We start from the raw sequence: 18,495 nt of genomic DNA, 5'->3' as shown, positions 1-18,495 counted from the left end.
CATCAGTTGTTTTTTTTTAACATGGTAGCTAATAATAAATACTTACCTATCTTATCAAGTAGTGTTAGCATTAGAATAAAAGGATGAAGATGAAAATATTAAAATATTCTCCCCTGCTGGTAAAAATGTTACTTAAATAGCCATATGGAGCCTGTTCCTTGTCATTAATTTCAAAATAACTATTTTCAGTGAAGTCAACAGCTCTGCTGATAGTCGACCTGGGTCTTTGGCAGTGGACAGTTCTCAAAAAGAAAGAAAAGAAAACACAATGGAGAAATGATTGTTGTTCTTTAAAGTTTGGTGCTGTAAACTGACAAATGGATTGGTTTCAGCTGTAAGTTGTTGTTTGTTGGAAATTCTATTGGATAACTGAGATGTGTTGCTGTATTTTAGTGCCTTGATAGATAAGGTTATTTCTGCTTTGGTATAGAAATATAGTTTCCTACTTTGAATCTAGTCTAGGACTATGTATATATCTAGGAATAAGATACTTGTTGAAGATTGAGATAAACCTGATTGAAATATAATGGATATCAATATTGTATATATACACTTCAGATATGAAGTTAATTGTATAGGACAGTGGTTCTCAACCATTTTTTGCCCATTTGATTCCTATTTTATTCTACTGGGCTCCCATAGCCATTTGATGTATATAAAAAAATCTTACTGTATTTTTATAATTAAATATTATTAGGAATTGTATGAAAAAAATTAAAATATTTTGTACAACTAATTTATTGCACATAAATTTTTTACAGCAAAATTTTAAATGGACCTCCACCACTCCTGGACCATGTAGTTGAGAACCTCTGGTCCAGAATTGTAATTTTAATGGAAACATATTGTTTATATATATAAACTGTTTTACACTTTTAACCCATATCTGCCCATCCTTGGGAATAAGCAAAGGTCATATTACTATAAAGTAAAATACTGCAGATTGTTGTGAATTTCAAAAGAAGTACATAAAAGATTTAGTTTATTTTTTAAATTCTAATAATGAAATAGCTTTATAAGTTAGATCAATGGAAGCTTTTACTTTAGATTTCCACAAGTATATCCTGTCATTTTTTTTATCATATCTTCTTTATTCTTCATTACTAATATACAGGCAAAATGAAAATTAAAATATAGGAACAGGAAAAGTACTTGGCTGTAAAACAATGCCTCAAAATTATGTTCATCCGACTTATTCTACTGTGGAAAGCTTAGAAATGAATAAGCAAACAAACTTGGGGAAAGTGGATTTGACCATAGTTTCAGGTTGGCCAAAAAATTTTGAGTGGAATTTGTTGGACAGAACCTGCATGTGTACATTGGCAAAGATGTACATGTGTGTGTGTGCGCACACAAGTAGGTCACACTAATGGAACTTTAACTATATGTGTTCAGTTTTCTTGTTACATCAAATTACAGTTTGGAGTGGCTGCCATTCTTCTGTAGAAATGTTTTACTGGTATTAGCTGACACTCTTGTCTCCACAAGTGTCTCCTTTCTTTTCATTCCTGTGCCATCAAAGTCAATAACTGACTCATGGAGGTGTTTGTCATGTACTTTTTGTGCAGAAGACAAAGGTGATTTCCTGTTGGGTTTTTCAAATATCTTTTATATACCCTTGTTGGCTAGTTAGAGACAAGTTTGCAATGCCTGCATGAATGTGGTGAACTCCTCAGTAATTTTTCTACAAAGTGCGAGAACAAATACTACAAAGCATTTCGTTTAGTACTTAAGCAATTCTGCTAATCCATTTTCCAGGTTGGGTATTTTATTCTATCAATTCAGCAAATGATAAATGCCAAAATTGACTACAACAGAATTTGAACTCAGAATGTAAAGTCGCAGGTGTGACTGTGAAGTTAAGAAGCTTGCTTCATTAAGCACATGGTTTCAGATTCAGTTCCACTTCATGGTATTTCAGACAAGTGTCTTCTGCTATAGCTCTAGACTAACCAAAGCCTTGTGAGTGGTTTTGGTAAATGGAGACTAAAAGAAACCAGCTGTGTGTGTTTGTGTGCACCCTTGGCTTAACTTCATGTGATGGTTGTCAACAAATATCAATATTATATTGACAATGCTGTTCATTTCTAGTCATCTGTGAAAAACATGCGGCCATGGGTGGAAATACTACCTTGCTTAGAAACAAGGGACAGTTAGCAACAGAAAGGGCATCCAGTTGTAGAAAATTTGCTTCACAAATTTGTTTGATTCATGGTAACATAGAAAAGTGGGCATTAAAGTGATGATGGTGGTGGTGAGAAAGTGTGACAAATACACTAGGTACTTTTTTCTCTAGTACTCTAATGATTCTGCCATTTTGCTGTCTTGTGTCTCAGTTTTTTCATAGTTAATCATCAACCACACAGGTCCAGGTTATAGGTATTTTATTGACATTTAATATAGCAAAGTATCACACTTTAATACAATGCTTATGATGAGAATTAACCCAAAGAATAAAAAATATAAATGATATGAGACATTGTAGATACTAATTTAAGACAGGAAGTGTTTGGGTACTTTGGGAAAAAGTAGTCAATACACGTAGCAGAGGTTATTTCATCCAAAGTGGTGATTTAATTTGTAGGGATATGGAAATATGGAAAAAGAAATACTTATAAAAAACAGAAAACTGGAACAGACTTGTGTTTGAAAGCTGTTCCCTCACAAAGGATTACAAAAATGTTTAGTTCCATGCACAAAATTATAGAATCTGGAAGATTATATAAGATCTAACAATACCTACTAGTGAATGAAATGGAACAGACTCCAATGAGAATTAATGAAAGTGCAGTAACTTCAATTTACAATACCTACAAAATACCAAAATATATTTATATTTGGTTGAGTACAATATACCAAAATATATTTATCAGATGAGATGACAAAGGACTGAGATACCTGGTGCCTTGCTGTACTTAAGATCCATTTCCCATAGCAGAAGCATTAAGCCTACTCCCACTGGTGAAGCGGATTGGCCTACAAGAGTCTTGTGCCAGTGACACATGAAAAAAACACTAATGTCAGTGCCATGTAAAACTGCTCGAGATGGTGCCATGTTAAAAGCACCTAGCACACTGTAAAGTGGCTGGCATTAGGAAGGGCATCAAGCTGTAGAAACCAAACCAAATCAAACTGGAGCCTGGTGAAGCTCTCTGCCTTGCTAACTCTGGTCAAACTGTCCAACCCCTGCCAGTGTAGGAAACGGACATTAAAGAATGATGATGTTTAAAACCATATTCATATGATAGAATAAATCATGAGATATATATTCTGATTTCTCGTTAACATGGTGTAGTTATTCAACATTGAAGTTACTGCACTTGCATTAATTCTCATTGGAGTTGTTCCAATTTGCACACCAATATGTGTTGTCAGATCTTCCATAATCTTTCAGTTGCTATAATTTTGTTGTTGTTGGGGTGGGGCTAAACTTTTCTGTAATCCTCTGTCAAAAATGGGTCTATTCTTTACTATTTTGAGATTGCTAGAAATAAATGATAGAGAACTGAATGAAAGGAGAAAGAAAGAAAAATTTCTATTTAATTTTATTGAATTTAATAGATATGTATGTCAATATAATTCAGCTTATAATATTCTATTTTTAATTGCAGCTCCTGTTATAAAACTTGAAGTATTTTGTGACCATCGATGCTGCTTCTGTAAACTATCTTCCATTTGGTAAACCAGGCTGTTTTAGCAGCAAACTTTAATTCTATCTCTTAGAAGCCCTCTTCTGCTTTTTCAGTTTCCAATAGCCTAGTGACATTTCTCTGTTGTGCTCTTGTTAACATTCCAGCATAAACTTGCTATTTTTTCTGCTAATCTGTTCTGAGTGGATTACTCTTTGAACGCTGCTGGAGAATATCTGAACAGAAAAAAAATCTATTAAGCAAATCTTATTTGATTGAATCAAGCAAACAGAAGCGAAGCATCACTTGATATAAACTCTAATATGTTGAATGGTTTGGAAATGACAAATTTTAGAATATATCACACTTGCCACAAATTCAACTTGTTGAAACATAATGTTAAAACTGATAATTTATTTTAGATGACAATGAAATGATAATATTATTATTATTAATAATAATGATGGTGATGATGATGATGCTGATAGCTATAGTGTGATCATTATTGTGAACATGGTTAGAAATGAATTCAGAAACTAAATGGTGCTTTTGAAATTGAAAAATTGATTGAAAATTTTAATTATTATTTTAAATATATAATTAACAATTTTAAATGTGGACAACAAGTTAAAATGAGTTGAGAGGAAATGTGTCTTATATATGTGATTTTTTTTGGATGTGTGACCGTTGTTTTGAAAAACTTAGCTGCCCTTTGTTATGATGTCAGTTTTCTAACACCAGTTTAGTTATGAAGAAAGTTAAAAATTCACTTCATTAAAATGACATTCACAAAGCTTCTGTATTATTTATTGCAAAATTCTGTATATGTTAGTGAGGAAGATCTGGACTCCAGAATAAATTTTCTTTTAATATATTATATTTAAGTATATTAAATGTCTAAATATCTGTTTCATTTATTGGTGTTTCTTATTTTATTTTATGATTATTATTTTTACAAAGTGAAAATAAACAGATATAATGCTCTCTCAAATGTATTATACCAGTACACTTCTCTTTGTTTCAAGTATAAACATCTTTACAATGTTCAATCCTAGATTAACCAACAAGAAACTAAAATTATTATGTTTTTTTATCTCCAGCTCTCTTTTTTTATATCTTATTTGCTGGTAATATTGTATTTTGAAAGTAGATGAAGATCAATCAATCAATCATAGTATTTGTCTGAGATTTTACTTTTTTCTTGTGTTAAACATTGTTGAAATATGCCACAGTAAATGTTTCCAAACATTTGCTTCAATCGTGTAGTTATACATTATATATTTTGTTTCCTTTTACTCACCGTTCAGGTGCTGTTCAGCAGAACGCATCAAATGTATTTGCTTCTTATGTGTAAACTTTATATGATTGTTCAATATTTTCACTAGATGTATACTTTCAATCACATTTTCGTTATCAAAACTAGCCTGTATGTGGCTTTTTAAGCATAGACTTCAACACATGGCTAGTAAAGTTAGACTATTATAACATTTCTATTACATTAAATGGTCAAAATACTGATCAGGCAATTGAAAAATGATAATGTAGTCACCTTTTAACATTATAAACAGCACAATTGTGATTAAAATTCTGTGTTTCCATGATGAAGTTTCATACAATATCTGATACTTGCTGACTATTAACTCTTTGATTGCAAAAGAAATTACGTTTATTCTTTGTAAGTTCTCCAGTCATCTTCGGCTGCCATTTACTATTCTGTTCTATAATTACATATTATATACAAAGTCCTAAGTAATATGTGGGAATTAACTGTACCATGTAATTATCATAAAAATGAGTTCAGTCTCGTTTTTAGAACTTAGTGTATATGTAAATACAGTAATATGACTGCTTGTTTCTTAGAGTAACAATATTGCAATTGAAGACAATTGGAGAATTCTTCTTAGTCTAGTGTTTCTTTTAAAATAAACATACAGGAAATTAAATGAAATGAAAAATATATAGTTACGAGTCAAAAAGCATCATATATTACATGTGTAATATTTTATTAAAAAAGTGAAATTTGAAAACCGATTTTTTTTTTTATTAGTGAAAATAGCATTGGTGTTTTCTAACTATACAAGTAATTTTTTATTCTATTATACAGTTGTTAATTTTAACATAATCTTTATTTAATTTTTTTTATACCTCATTTCTTTTTTCTCTTTTTCTTTTGTTTTTGTACCACTCTGATCATTATGGTGCCCGTAAACGTTTCAAACCTCAGTGCAATCCTTTGACCATATTTTGAACTTGCAGTATTTTTCTCTCATGCCTCCTGCCACTAGATTCTTCAGATATCACTACCTCATTAAAATATACAAAACCAACCATGGTAATTCTTGCCTTGCCATTCTCAAATGTGCCTATTGGCAAACTCTACTTCTAGTAATTGATTTTATCTTCAGCAGGATTTTTTAAGTAAATCTTCCTTCCTTTTCCATATTTTTAATATTTAGTTTTGATAGTGGCTTGTGTTAAAGTTTTGCCTTTTTATACACATATATTATTTTACTTTATTGTAAAGTTGTTTGTAGTTGTATTCACCTACCACATCCCTGCTCCAATTTTTTAATATTGATAATTTTTTTCTATTTACCAAGTTACAACACCATTACTAAATTAGCTAAACCAGATGTGTTGTTACTGTGTTAGCTAAATGTGTCATTATGTAGTTAAACTGATTTTTTGCTAAGTTAACTAATCCATGCCAATAAGGTCATAACAACCCCAAGCTGACTTAGTTTATTGTACTTTACCAGTTGACTAGATTGAACCATGCTGGCATGGTTTTACATCAAACTCTCTCTACACCAAACTGATTTACATTGAGTTCCTATTCTTTGTTGTTCTTGAATAAAAGTAGTTTATATTCCCTGATAGATATGATTGCTAACTTTTTATCCAGGGAACTGTATCCTGTTGAAGTTTTTGTCAGATGGTAAAGGATTTAATTAACACTCCAACATATTACTTCCTGAATAACTGGGTTTAACCCTTTGACATTTAAACTGGCCAAATCAGGCCAAAATATTTTACCTGTTTTGTGATCAAATTGACATTAAGAAGGGCATCTAGCCATAGAAACCATGCCAAAACAGACCGGGAGCCTGAAAAGCCCTTCAGCTGGTCAGCTTCTGTCAAACCATCCAACTCATGCCAGTATGGCAAACAGGCATTAAATGATGATGATGACCAGATCCAAACTCTCACACCTACCCTACAATGGTACTCTAAAAGTAAACAATCACATCATTGAAGTCTCAAAGTTATGAGATAATGCATGATTAAGTTGAAACAGTGTGAATGCATAAGCATTACATTATGATATAATAATCTGAATGCTAAAGGGTTAAAGAATGACTTAATTATGAACGTTTCCATGGAAACACTATACTCTGTTACATCTTATAGAGAAAAAAATGTTTTCATCTGAATCCTTTTCCTGATACTAACCACCAATAACTGGAATATTTCTTATTAGCCAAGGCAAGCTGAGTGATATATATCCAGTTTTTAAATACATTGCAGTTTTATTGATGGAACTCTTTAATCCTTGTTCTTATAATTCAGTATGGAAACCATTTGCCAGTATATTTTAAATTAAAAGCAAAACAGAAAAGGAAATACAATAAACCCTGTTTTAAATTACTTTGATACTATTATCACCTAATTCATCCTTTGCTAGTGCATCATTCCAGTTTTCTAAACAATCTGTACTACTTTTGGCATTAGACCAATCTGTGTAAAATGTGGTTTACTATAAAGATCTTTACTCAGCAGTAATAGGTTTAAATACATTTCACAGTATCTTGTTTCCACATTCCATTTTTTTAATTCATCTTCAAATCACTTTTCCTTTCATTCTCAATATGAAATGGTTGTAGGGGTGAACTGAGTATAACTTCATAGTTGCAAGTTACATTTTGTTGCCAAGTTACTTCCTTACTGCATTCATTCATTCATTCATTCATTCATTTATTCATTCATTCATCCATCCATACTTTCTTGTTTTGCTTTTCATCATCATTACTGGCTTCTGAGTGGTGGATGGCAGAAATGGGAGAGCAATTGATTAACTGCCTTCCAATATTTAGATGCATTCTTTTTTATGTTCTGATTTCAAATTCTATCAAGATTGGCTTTGCCTTTCATCCTTTTGGAGTGAATAAAATAATAACAATCAAATTCCAGGCTTGACTGTACCTTTTCTCAGGATTTGTAACCTTGTCCCTATGTTAGAAATAATTTATCAGTAAGTTTAGTGTAAACTGGATATTTTTCCATTATTCTCATATGCTATTTGTTCTTTCAATTAACAAGGATGATTGGCCTAGTTAGCCAAATCAGGATGTAAAGCTCCTGATCATTTAGCTATAAAATACCTAGTTTAGTATTCCATCAAATTACCATACTTCACATCCTTCTACAACAATTAAAACTTAACCCCCGTCCCTGGTGAAGACTATAAAACTACAATTAACATGGCTTATCAAAACACAATAACAGCTGTTAATACCCATTTCAAGACTTTTAAGTATTTGATCTCTCTTCCTGCCTAAATATGTTAATTAAATGGTGTCTCCGAGTGAGAAAGGTTACTTCTTTTTAATCCATTACAATCTATGAGGTTATTAGAGAAAGATGGATTTAATGATTTGAAAGATATGTGTGGTGTGTGTGTGTGTGTGTGTGTGTATTTCTTTAATATCAGAAAGCTATTTTGCTCAGAAGTAGAGTGCCAAGTTTTAAGACTTTGTCTTTCAGAGATAGTCTTTTCAATATTGACTCACACACAGTGTACATTATACAAACTAAAGGAAGGTTTTACAATGAAGTATTATTGGGTTGTGGTATACAGCTCAATTCTGTAACATTACTTTTTTTTTCCTTATTTTTTTTCTTTAATGAAATTTTATTCATTCTCTGCTGTTAATCCTGTTGTTTCTGTTGGCAGTTGGGTGTCATTTTGGACCCTAACAATGATCTAACTCCATATCTGGTTCCATAAAATAGTTGTTGGTACTTTATAATATTTCTGTAGGTTTGGAATCCATATGTTGACACATTTTCAAGTTAACGAAGTTTTCCTAATCACAATTACTAATTAAACTGATTTCTATTCCTAACATCACAATGACCGTGTGCCATGTTGACAGTGTTGGTATTTTCCTTCACCAGGTGTCATCACTTCTGCTCACTGTGACACCTGATATTCAAATCTTCCTAATACAAATGTATTTATTTATTGAACTATTGATGAAATAAAGCAATTAAATGCCTTGAAAATATTTTGTTTTTAATATGAACTCTTTTCTTGTTAACACAGAGACAAACTCTCAGTATGTTAAATCTTAGTTATTCTATTGAACTCCTTGTTGTAAGTGTGTTTTATTCACTTAGATGGCATTGGTCTCACACCATGCTTTCATTTGTCTCTTCCTGAAATGTTAGCAGCCACACCAACTACATGGTGTCTTTAACCCTATTGTTACTGTATTTATTTTAAGATGCTCTGTGTTTCTTTCAATTACTTTAACCCTTTAGTGTTTAAACCGGCCAAATCCGGCCCAATATATTCTACATGTTTTATATTCAAACTGGCAATATCTAGCCTCTCACTCCTAACCTACAATGCCATTCTGAAAATAAACAATCACATCATTGAAACCTCAAAGCTATAAGATAATGCATGATTAATTCAAAACAATTTGAGTGAAAAAGTATTACATTTAACAGAGTATTCTGAACACTAAAGGGTTAAATATAACAAAGAATATAGCAAAATAATTTAGTTATCATTAAGCTAGTGATAGGAACATAAATTGTGACTAAGGTTTGGTGGAAGATTTTAATTCAAAACTTATGAAAAGAAGACATTTTTACTCAGAGCTAGAGCCGGTTTCAGCCGGGTTGGTAACGAAATGGTTAAATAAAAAATTTTAAGATATTTTAAGATGTAAAATAATGAACTAAAGCTTCACTCAAACATCTATCTTGTGCTAGTGTGTCACTGAGGGAGTCTCTCTGCTCAGGTAGCTAGAAATAACAATCAAACTTCCCTCAAATCATTCTCAGCCATCTTTAAAAATAAGGTAAGACACATTAATTAACATAGTACAGAGTACGATGTTATTCCTGTTAAAAAAAAAAATAAGGAACAGTGGTTATAGTTCTACTCAGGGCTGATTTATGATTGACAACATCTGTGTTTGGTCAAGCAGAGGTGATTGATTGAGGTTGTCTTTGGATAACTTGCTTTTTGCCTGTATGCCTCTTTCACCTATAACTACCATCGATTCTACAGAGTTATCAAGCACAGGAAACTCAACCAACCAATTTCTTCAGACAGGTGACACATTTCACTTGCAATATTATCTTTATGTTCTGGTATTTAAAAAATATTCTGAGTATTAAACATTAATAAAGAATTATTTGAAAGGAAACTAACATATTATTTTGAGAAATATAGCAAAAGTGAATTCAAAGACTCAGGATTTCTAATCTTTTAGAAGGATCATCATCGGTCATTGAGGAAGCCTTAACACTGCCTGTCCAGAGCATTTTCATAAGTTTGTCTTAACCATCCATGCTTGTTTTCAGACTTTTAGTTAGCCCTTGTTTCATATGTTTTGAGTAATGTAAAGCTGTCCTTTCATAAGTCTCACGGTACTCTGCAAGTTGAAATGAAATGGGAATGTGTATCATATATAATGCAATATACAAGGGAAATATGACCTGTATATCAGAGGTGATACACAGGGCAGGCAAAGAATTAAAAATCAAGGGGCCTAGTTACTACAGCAACTCTAATCTAAACCTTTCAAACAAAGTAGTTGCTTCATAAACCATGGGGTATTTCTTCCTCATGAAACATGAATACAATCATGCCTAAATTAGCTTCAGGTTCATAAAGAAAGGAAAATAGAAGTGATATTCAAGATTTTCCTAAACAAGTAATACACTTGTTTTTTTATTGGAAATTGAAAACTGGGCTATGTATTAATGCGTTTATGGGCTAGTGCCACATATGTATATATGAATAAGTAGCTAACCAGCCCTATTTTTCTGTGTGAAGAGAATATTTGCTTACAGTGTAGGCATTATAAACTATAGGTTAGTCAAATGGATACAAATCCACATATTTGCATATATATATATATATATATATATATGATATATGCAAATATGTGTGTGTGTGACAGAGGACTGAGATATGTGGTGCATTGCTGTACTCAAGAAGACCCACCCACTACACCAGAATTGAATTGGGATCCTAAAATCAAAGTGCCATGTAACAAGCATTGGCATGGGTGCTGGTGGCACATAAAAAGCACTGGTGATGATGCCATGTAAAAAGTACCTAGAATACTATGTTAGGTGGTTCGGCATTAGGAAGGGTATCCAGCTGTAGAAAAACCAAGCCAAAACAGATTGGAACCTGGTGCAGCCCCTGGCCTTACCAATTCTTGTTCAGCCATCCAATTCATGCTAGCATGTAAAACAGACATTAAATGTTGATGATGGTGATGTATGTGTGTAGTAAAAAACGGTTAGAGGTTTATGTACATGTGTTGTATAAATAAAATATGGATGAAAACAGTAACATCAACAGAATTATTGTAGTGTTTTTAGACAAATTAAGTTAAAATATTATACTTGATTTTTCTCTTTAATTTGTCTAAAAAGATTAAAATAATTCTCTTGTGCATTTTCAACAATTTTATCTATCTATCTATCTATATTCTTTTACCTGTTTCAGTTATTTGACTGCAGCCATGCTGGAGCACCGCCTATATATGGAGTTGAAAAGTTCTTGGCTTTAAGGGTATTATGAAAAACCTGGTTGGAGGCCCAACCTTCCAAGTTCTTTTACAGGGCTTAGAAAAACTGAAGAACCACTGCAATAAATGTGTGAATCTGAGAGGGAAATGTTGAATAAAATCATAACTGTATTTTCTTTTACCCAAAGCCAGGAATCTTTCAGCACCCCCTTGTCCATATATTCCATATATCAGAGCAAATAGTTAAAACATGATCTTTAGAGCAAGTGTTCTCTGCTACGTTCTAACAACAACTATAAATAAAAGGGAGAGAGAATTGTTTGTCATTTATGCTTTTGTCAATACATTCTGCTACAAGTTCCTTGTTGATGATGTGTCCGAGGAATGACAAAGACACCTCTAAATACACATTTGTTGGACCTAATAATGATGCCGTACCCGAAAAGCAGATACAGATGCTATTTTGTGTTCGTCTTCAGTACTGTTTGCTATCAGAAAACCATCGATATACATGGATAGAGAAAAGGCAAACCGCATGTCACAGTATCGATAAAACACTGGAATATCTGCGCAGCATTACGTAGATCAAAATAGGAATTCAAACAATTCAAAAAGTGTAGTAATCGCGTTTATGGAATATCTGCAGACTCGACAGGAATTTGGTTGCATGCCCTCATCAGATCGACCTTCAAAAATATAGACTTTGTACGGGTTTTCTAATAAACAGAAACTGGTTAATGCTAACTTCGGCGCTTGTGCCGCTTCCCTAAAAAGCGACTGCTCTGGAACGGTCGTTAATGATAGCCGGGCGCACTTATTGCCTTTAGACCCTGGCTGTTTTGTATTCCGGAAAGAAAGAAGTGTCTTTTGAAAAAAAAAAAAAAAAATTAAAAAGAACGAAATGATTCTCAATAGCGAGTGTACATGCTGAATCTACAATGGTACTTGCTGGATAAGTAACTGGGATTTCAAGAATGCCGGTGAGCTAAACACCAGGATCGGCTATTTCTGCACCAAGATGTGTTGTGAGGTGACAATGCTTGAACTTGCGCCATCATCGTGGAATCTGTACGGTTTGCTCTATCACCGAAAAGATTTGTGGAAGTATGGTGGGTATAATCTGAGTCTCAGTTGAAAAAAGAGTTTGCACCCTCTGCGATTCTGTCCACCAACTCGGCAATGTAAACTCCTTAGTAGACACATAATAGAAGGAAGTCACTTCAGGAATGGTTGTTTAAATATTTCACCTAGAAGTGTGTTTTCTTTAAGGAGTTTCATTCGTCATAGGAGCTGTGACGGTTTCTTATCACCCAGTTCTTCCACTATTAGGTGTTGGCGAGGTCCATTTAATGCTGTGAAACGAAAGTGTGTTTTATGAGTCTCTTTCATAGCATCTCATACGGGACTATGTTGAGCGTAGCCATCACCAAGTCACGAACTTCCACGATAATGTAAGGTGAAGGCGAAGCGTTTGGGTCGCATCGCTAACGATCCGATTCGCAACAAACTGTGTTTCGATGTGTGCGATCAATAGAGCAGGATCCTTTAGGTACATTTAAAGTAATTGCTGACTGCGTAGTTGCTATATCTGCAAATGGAGGTATCGATGTTTTGTGTACTGTATGATATATAGGTTGGACGGAGTGTTCGCAGAAAGTCTGATTGTTGTAAAGACTGCATGATTCACAGGGATCCCCAGGTGCAACATAGATATTTATTGGGGGTAGTGATGGAAGGTAGTCAACTTATTCCAAGTTTTATTTAATTGTCACGTAAATAAGCACAGCTGTGACGAGTTGGAAAGATGTGTTTGTATTATAATAACAGACGATTCACATTGTAAAATTCTTTTGTCTAGTAACCTTACAGTAATCTGCCAATAAGCGTTTGAATAAATATTTCAAGGTTCACGTGGAAAAAGCTTCTTAACTAGTTATGGTGCAATGTTCTCTGATGGAAGGAAACTATATTTTTTTTCACGGGGATCGCAAATAAATACTTGGCCCAAAGCTTAATTAGATCAATGTAATTAGAGTGAATTAGGTTTGTAACAGGATGAGAGTTCAGGAACCCTGGAGGAGTGTCCGATCTGATCCTGTCACATACAATTTAAGTTGAATAAACGGAGACAAAGTCAGGCGGTCTTCGATAACAGTAAGTGGTGGTTTATTCTGCGGTTACAGGTAAGAACTAGTGCACGTGTATCTCTAGTAGGGAAACTGGCCGCCGAATCCGCAGGACCGGTTGCGATGCTTTCTCGTGCGAGTCAAGACGATTCGTCGGTTCGCTCCCGCTTCGTTGGGGTGAGGTTCTTTGAGTGTAGGATTGTTCCCTGAGAGAAAGTCAAGCCACGTCCGATCGCTAGCACTGCTCATGCCAGAAAGGCCGATTCTGCGGTCAGGCTTTTAGGTTACAGTTCCTGCACATGCGCATGAGGAAAACTTCCGGTAGCCAACTGGAAGTAATCCAATTCTGCGCATGTGCGCTGAAACTTACACAGTAGCGTCACTACAGGTTTATATAGTTCCGCCCCAGTTTCATCTATGATATTGGCGACTTTCGGACAAATTAAGCGAATGAACTTTAAGTACACATTTAGTGAACTAAGGAAACGTACGCAAAGACTCAAGTTTCAATCTTTGGTTATGTGGGATGACGTCAGCAGGTGGGGAGCTGACTGGAACTTGGAGATGACCGGAAGGGGCAGGAGTGACGCTCGCGCTGATAGGGCAGGATTCGGCCTTTTCGATCGAAGTCACGTGAGCATGTTGTTAAGGTAGGGGAGCAGCAGCTGCTATTTCTAGTGTCCGGATCGGGCTGCGTTGAAGGATCCATTACCGCTGAAAGGTCTCCGTCTGATCGAAGAGAAGGTAGATGCCTTTATTTCGAATCTCTCGCGTATGTAACGAAGGATCTGTTATCGCTCCACTGAAAGGGTGTCGATATCCGATCTAGTCACATATAAATTTTATAAAACAATGCAGACGAAGTCAGGTTGAAGGTAAAAGACAGTAGTTCTGGTTTATTGATTGCGATATTGTACGTGTGTCTGGTGGGAGAAAGACAGCCTCTGATATACAGCTTCGTGTTAGTTTGTTGAAGTTGGTTGATGGTCGTTGGCGCTATGTCGTAGCACGAGTGGTTGTCAGAGCCTGTGAATGCACGTCCGATCGCAATGCTGTCTAGCCGAAGTGAGATTTGAGCTTGGCGGGCTTGAGGGAACGTTTTCCCGCACATGCGCATGGGGAAGACTTCCGGTGGCCACCCGGAAGTAGTCCCATTCTGCGCATGCGCGCTGAACCCTACACAGTAGCATCACTACACGTACACCACAAGCTATTTCGGCGCTCCATATAAGACGTCACCACGATGGCAGCGAAAATCAGGATCGCCAGCGATATTATCAGACCCTTTAATGGTGAAAGCGATGTAGTGGCCTAGATACATAAAATCAGGCTGGTGGCAAGACTGCAAGGCATAAGCATTGTGGCAAGTTTTATGGCGTTGTATTTGGAAGGGAGCGCGTTGACGCTATATCTTGAGATGGACAAGGAAGAACGTCTGATCGAGGAGATGATAGAGCAACGACTGAGAGATGCTTACACTGAGTGTGAGTATTCAGCTTTTGCTAAGCTGGGTACGATTAGATGGACGGGAGGACAGGTGGACGAATACGCTGCAGAAGTTCGAAGGTTAGCCACGCTGGCTGGGTTTACAGGAGAAGGGCTGGAGAGAGTAGCGCGACTGGCGTTCGTAAATGGGTTCTCCGACGACGTAGGGATTCACCTACAACAATTGCCCGGGAGTAAAAAGATGGCGCTGAGCGAACTTGTGACTCAAGCCCGCCTGTTGACGCGAAACACTGGGCGGAATGCGATAGCGATGGCGGTAACGGAGATGCGTAAAGACGGATGACGGCCGGAGAAAGACGTGCAGAAGCCTACCGTGCAACGACAGCGGCCGTTCTCAGGTCGGTGTTTTAGATGTCAGGGGTCGCACATGGCGAGGGAGTGTGCGCAACCGGGGCCCGTTTGCTATCGATGCAGGCAGACAAGGCACATCGCCTGTGATTGCGACCAGGGAAACGACCGCGGGGAAGTTGCTGCCTCTTGAACTTTCCCCGCAAACGAGTAGAGTCGCTTCTGGAGACGCTGCCATTAATTGATGTCGTGGCCGAGGGGAAGACGTTCAAGGCCCTCGTGGATACGGGTTGCACGACCACCCTTGTGACTTCAAGGGTAACGAAGAAATGGAATGGGGCAAGTAGCGTCCAGGCGGTCGACGGCAGCGAAATCCGTTGCAAAGGCAGCAACAAGGTAGAGATAGTGGTGCGAGGCGCGACGCTAAGGCTGCAGGTAATTGTGACTGAACGCGTGATAGACGGGGTTGATGTGGTGATGGGGATGGACGCCATCAACCGCCTCGGTGGCGTCAGTATTGTGGGAGATGAGGTCACGTTCAGAAGCGTGGGGGGCGTCGTGCACTGCGAGTCAGGATCGCCAGAGAGAAGAGCCTCGCGAGGGACTGCGCCGCTTACACCATCGAGGACAAAGATTTTCAGGCGGTGGACGATAGAGTGGCGATGGAAGGACGAGCCCCCGATGCTGAAAAACAGAGTGAGCTGCTACCAGCATACCCTGAAAGGTCACGCCAGGGTCGAGTTTGAAGACGAGGTGGAAAGGTGGATCGAGGAAGGGGTCCTTGTCCCTTGTGAGGAGGAGGTAACGAGAGGAGTACTACCCCTGATGGCGGTGGTGCAGCCTACGAAGCGAAAAGTCAGACCGGTACTGGACTTCAGGGAGCTAAACCAGCATATATCGTGTCACACGGGAGGTGAGGCGACAGACGTTTGTGGCGAGGCGTTACGTGCGTGGAGACAGTCGACCAAGGCAGCGACGATTGTCGACTTGAAATCGGTATACTTGCAGCTCCATGTGAGCGACAAACTGTGGCGATATCAGCTGGTGCGGTACAAAGGCCGGACGTACTGTTTAACCAGGCTGGGTTTCGGACTGAATTCCGCTCCGAAGATCATGGCGGCAGTGCTTAAGTCCGTCCTAGGGAAAGACGGCAAGATTAGAAAGGCCACCAGTTCCTACATTGACATTTTGGTGGACGAAACTGTAGTGCCAGCCAACGAGGTAGTTAGACATCTGGAGAAGTTCGGACTGATTGCGAAGCCACCGGAGTCGATGGAAGTGGGAGCTGCACTGGGGATGAAGCTACGAAGAGATAGATCGAGTGAGTTGGTGTTCCGGAGAGGGAATGAAATCCCAGAGCTGAGTTCCAGCGTCAGCAGGAGAGAGCTGTTCTCGGTGTGTGGGAAGTCGGTCGGTCACTACCCGATCGCTGGATGGCTGCGCACGGCGTGCAATTACACCAAGAGACGAGGGAGGGGGAGAGTTGGGGCGACAAGGTGGCGATGATGCAGTAAATCCTAGAGAGGACGAGAGCGGAAGACCCGGTCAGAGGGAACTGGTACGTGCCCAAGACGGAATGCGGGACCGTCTGATGTGATGCTAGCAGTATAGCGATAGGGGTTGTGTTGGCGATCGAAGGCGCTGCGGTGGAGGACGCGGCCTGGCTTCGGAAAGCAGATGACTTCAACCACATCAATGTCGCCGAATTAGACGCGGTGCTGAAAGGGGTGAACTTGGCCCTGAAATGGGGGCTACGCACAATTGAAATCCGGACGGATTCGGCCACTGTGCTTGGCTGGGTAGGATCGGTGATTACCGGTGAAAGGAGAGTCCGGACGAAAGGTACCGCGGAGATGTTGGTGAAGCGCCGTCTAGGAGTTCTAGGAGAATTGATTGCCGAGTTCGGACTGAAGCTGAACGTAGTTTTCGTGCCTTCGGAGAAAAACAAGGCGAACGCACTGACCAGGGTGAAAAGGGCGTGGTTGGAGGAACCGGAGGAGGCTCGGAAAGGGATAGCTGCGGCGTGTCGGTTGGATGACTCTGATATGAAGAGACTGCATGCTATGCATCACTTGGGTGTGGACAGGACCCTGTATCTGGCGAAGAAAATTGATGCTAATGTCACTAGAAGCATCCGGAAAGTGGTCGGGAGCTGCGACAGGTGTCAGTCCATTGACCCTGCTCCGTGTGGGCATGAGCAAGGAAACCTTTCGGTGGAGCACAACTGGTAAATGCTAGCTGTGGATGTGACGCACTACCGTCAGTGAATGTATCTCTCCATGGTCGACTGGCTATTTGGAGGGAGTTGAGAACGGGCATTGCTGACGAGATTGTACAGATTTTGAACGGGATATTTTTAGAGATAGGTCCCGTGGAAGAATTGCTAATGGACAACGGGGCAGCGTTTCGTTCGGAAACATTCAGGGATATGCTCGACCGGTGGAAGGTGCGTCGCTTGTTTAGAGCTATGTATAGGCCGAGCGGTAACGGGATCGTAGAGAGGCACCATCGGACAGTCAAGGCTATAGCGGAAAGCGGGCACATTTCGCCGCTTGAAGCAGTTTTTTGGTACAACTTGTCTCTCCGATCCGGACAAGCTGAAAAATCTGTGCCACAGAGAGCTGTATTTAAATATGAATGGAGACACCCGAGTAAAGCGCCGGAGGGCCACGCGGAAGAGAAGGGACCCGCTTGCGTGAAAATAGGGGAGGAAGTCTGGGTTAAGCCACCAAAGGCGCGCTGTACGTCTCAATGGAGCAGAGGAACGGTGATGGTAGTCAATTCCAGAAACAACGTCTCCGTGGATGGAATACTGCAAACGTCTTGGACCTTCGCAGGATTATCGCTTCGTCGGACGACGATTGTGGAGAGGGGGAGAACGAGGTGCCTAGCTTGAGAAGATCTCGACGCGCAAGGCACCCTCCCAGTTGGATGGTGGACTACGACACGGAGTAGAGAGACTGTGATCTTTAAGATCAGGGTGGCGTGTGGGATGACGTCAGCAGCTGGGGAGCTGACCGGAAGGGGCTGAAGTGACGCGCGCGCAGACAGGGCAGGATTCGGCCTTTTCGATCGATGTCACCGAGGGAGTAAGACGCGTGAGCATGTTGTCAAGGTAGGGGAGAAGCAGCTGCTATTTCTAGTGTTCGGGTCGGGCTGCGTTGA

At 38.6% G+C, this 18,495-nt stretch overlaps 1 protein-coding gene across 5 annotated transcripts in view; it reads left to right on the top strand.

Annotated features, from left to right (window-relative positions):
• Nucleotides 1-5,636, top strand: part of LOC115209261 (retinoblastoma-associated protein) — a 76,981-nt gene extending 71,345 nt beyond the window's left edge. For 4 of the 5 annotated variants that reach the window (XR_004998337.1, XR_003881320.2, XR_004998336.1 and 1 more), the window contains exons 30-31: nucleotides 190-334; nucleotides 3,612-5,636. Coding sequence is in view for 1 of the 5 variants with exons in the window: in XM_029777555.2 (XP_029633415.1) it covers nucleotides 3,612-3,630 (19 nt within the window). In the remaining 4 variants the exon portion in view is untranslated. The remainder of the gene's footprint in view (nucleotides 1-189; nucleotides 335-3,611) is intronic. The other variant, XM_029777555.2, reaches the window with a different exon arrangement.
• The last annotated feature ends 12,859 nt before the right edge of the window (nucleotides 5,637-18,495 follow it).

Source organism: Octopus sinensis, linkage group LG3, assembly GCF_006345805.1.
Source record: "Octopus sinensis linkage group LG3, ASM634580v1, whole genome shotgun sequence".
Classification (NCBI taxonomy): domain Eukaryota; kingdom Metazoa; phylum Mollusca; class Cephalopoda; order Octopoda; family Octopodidae; genus Octopus; species Octopus sinensis.
This window is presented reverse-complemented; position numbering and strand designations above follow the sequence as displayed.